This window comes from Atta cephalotes, assembly GCF_000143395.1.
Source record: "Atta cephalotes unplaced genomic scaffold scaffold00058, whole genome shotgun sequence".
Taxonomy (NCBI): Eukaryota; Metazoa; Arthropoda; class Insecta; order Hymenoptera; family Formicidae; genus Atta; species Atta cephalotes.
Genome location: NW_012130122.1, coordinates 445,878 through 449,117, shown reverse-complemented (window position 1 = coordinate 449,117; position 3,240 = coordinate 445,878). Strand labels below are relative to the sequence as shown.

The 3,240-nt window shown below is 35.3% G+C and overlaps 1 protein-coding gene across 1 annotated transcript in view; it reads right to left on the bottom strand.

Moving 5' to 3' along the window:
- Positions 1–3,240, bottom strand: part of LOC105623462 (guanine nucleotide-binding protein G(i) subunit alpha) — a 4,781-nt gene that overhangs the window by 789 nt on the left and 752 nt on the right. The window contains exons 2-3 of the mRNA XM_012204855.1: positions 795–979; positions 184–470 (exon numbers count right to left, since the gene is read on the bottom strand). Coding sequence (XP_012060245.1) covers positions 184–470; positions 795–979 — 472 coding nt within the window. The remainder of the gene's footprint in view (positions 1–183; positions 471–794; positions 980–3,240) is intronic.

The window sequence follows — 3,240 nt, the reverse complement described above, 5'->3', positions numbered from 1 at the left end:
TATATATATATATATATATATATATATATATATATATGCTTATTTATGTAGTTTTGTGTACATATTGAAATAAATATTTTGTAAAAATTTCTTATACCCACATTAGGAATAATTTGTTCAATGATTAATGATTCATAATTTGTTTAAAGTAAATTAAATATCTTTAGATGGTAGGCAACGTACTTAAAATGTAAGCCCTTGAAAGAAAAATGTGTCTCCACGATTCCGGTGGTTTTGACGCGCGTTCGCAGAACATCCTGCTGTGTCGGGACATAATTATGTTGCGTTATGCGGTCAAGTGCGTTAAGGTAGTACGCTGCCGAATCATTGAGCTGGTATTCCCTGCTACGCGAGAAACAAAGCTGCAGTCCCGGGTCCTGCCATAATCGCTTCATTAATAGCACTAGTTCCCCGGTCAGCTCGCCCTCCTCCGCCGCCGATGCTAGGGTGAAAAATTGTCGCGCCATATCCTACAACGCAAAACAAGGCCGATTATCTAATGTGCCAGTGGGACACGAGAAAGTTAGCGAAGTGCAGTTAATAAGTGCACGTAATATCATAGATTGATGTAAAAGTTTGTCGTCTATCATAAATTCCGTAAATAAAGCTATTCTTTCTAAGAAATTATTTTTTTAAATAAAATTAAAAAGAGAACTATATTTTCTAAACGAAAAAAATGTAGCGAAGATAATTATCTTGATAAAAAAAAAAAGAATTTGAATTGAATTTCACATTCAATTTTTCTTAAAAACGAATATTTCATAATGATTTAGCAGAAAGATGTGCAGACTTACCGCTTTGCTAGGTTCAGCAAAGTCGATTCTAAGATCCCCCATGGCCCTGATTATCGTCATTAAACTTTGTATTGTGTTGCTATATACCACAGGAGTGTATTGCTCGCATTCCTCTTTACTGTAGCCGGTCTCATGAATTATTTTCATTTGCTTTACTATCGTAGATTTGCCAGACTCTCCAGCACCTTGAATTTAGATATGTATATATATGTATATATATGTATATATATATATATAAAACATATAAAACAATGAGGATTTAATAAATATGTTCAACAATCATATATATAATTATATTATAATTATATTATATGAATATATCATACTAAATATTGTATCAAACAATATCTAATTAAATATCGTATCACATTGAAATGATCAAATATCAAATATCTGACCATGAGATAAAGAAATTCTCGAGTCTTCCTTGACATAATTAAAATCGCGGTCACGCCGTGCATTGTTAACGCTGCAATTCATTTATCATAACGACTCGCTATTTTTGAATCAATACGAGTCTATGCAAAAACGCTCACAATCAACACATTGCCAGATATGTAATCAATCTAATTAACTGATTAATCATCGGTATCTTTGTCGATGAGTTTTGTCCGATTAACGATCAGTTCCGCCAGTCATTGCAAAGTCATTGCAACTAGTACTCGTTTTCCCCTTCCAGGAAGAGTAATTTTTTTTTTCCTATAAGTGAGACGAAGATAATTCCGTGCGATCTCAGAGAGACGTAATCTCTCGTGATTCACGCGCGGCCGATGATTCAAGTTTCCCGTAACGATGTATGCGTTCTACATCGCGATTCCACATTGCGATGTCGGTCAAGAATCTCAAAATTTTTTTGAACGCATTGACAATCCTAAACAATACTAGATCTTTAGTACTATTATTGAATCAGTTACTTCCAACATTTGACGATAACGAATAATAAATATTGAAATAAATTCGCGTAATTAAATGTATTTGTAGTGTATTAGATGTATACAAGAAAAATATTTATCCTAATTTGCAAATCTAAAAACATATTTGCAGAGAAATGAATCATTTGAATGACACATAATCATTTTTTTTTTGCATACATTTTTAATTCCAGCTTTTTAATCAATATGAATAAAATTGCTTTAAATTTATTACTTCGATGTCTCAGACATTGCGCAAAAAGAACAGTTTTATTAAAAAATTTAGTTAGACAGATCAAAAAATAATTGTGTTCTTCAAATAATATCAAAATAATTATGTAGGCTCAAATTGATTGTTAGAAAATTGAAACGTTGCCCATCATGCTTAAGTTTCCTACATAATTATTTTAACAGTCCAATAAAATTATTTTCAGATCTGTATCTAGTTAAATATTTAGATATTTCACCAAAAGTTCTTTTTCTATTTCTATAATCCTTCTATACGTCTAAAAGCAGAATGTACGAGTGCATACAGCCAATTGTAAATTCTATTGTTAAAAGAACGCTCCCGTTTCAGGGAACAGGAAATTTCTCTTTTTTTAAAAGGACTTGGATAGCGGCAAAGCAAACCGCGGATTTTGGCCGACGAGAGAATGCGACCGAGAATTAAAATACGGCGTATCGCAATTTCGTGATCGTCTACGTTTTAGCCATAGAAGGAACGTAAAATGTGACACACGCACGCCACTGCGGGAAGCGTTTCGCGAGAAAGAAGGACGCTTGTATTCGAGCGTGTTAACCGACCGAAAGGCACCGTGTCGCGAGACGCTAGGAAAGGAGTCTCGTCGCCTGGATTAGACGCAATATCAAGCATTTCAGCTCTTTCTCTCGTTGGCACACAAATCGCTTGCTCTATTTGATTCGTAAGACTATAGGATTCCAAGGAAAGATGGGGAGGAAATTGGAGAAGCTCGGTGATTCTTTTCTACAAGATTCTTTACCTCTTGGATAAGGTGAAGGATACTCTAAGATTCTGGAAGGAGAAAGAAAAAAATGTTTCATCATCAAGGCAAGAAGAAAAGCGAGCGGATCTACTGTGGATTGGAAAAAATATCTCACCAATTGATTTGAAGATTGTCGCGGCTTCTCTGATACAACCGGTTGATAACAGATCTTTATGTATGAGGTCATATCTTATGATGTTATGACTATTTTCTTGAGAACATCAAAATGCAAAGGATACATCGCAATAATTAGAGAAATAAACGCTGGAAAAGGACAGATCTAATAATAATAATTTTCTTCCTTATAGCGTTCATGATTCACATTCAGAGAGGAAGAAAGCGAAGAGGAATAGAAAGAGCAGAGAGAGAGAGAGAGAGAGAGAGAGAGAGAGAGAGAGAGAGAGAGAGAGAGAGAGAGAGAGAGAGAGAGAGAGAGGTAGGAGTAGGTAGGTAGGTACGGTACGGTACGGTACGGGTACGGTACGGTACGGTACGGTACGGTCGGTACGGTACGGTACGGTACGGTACGGT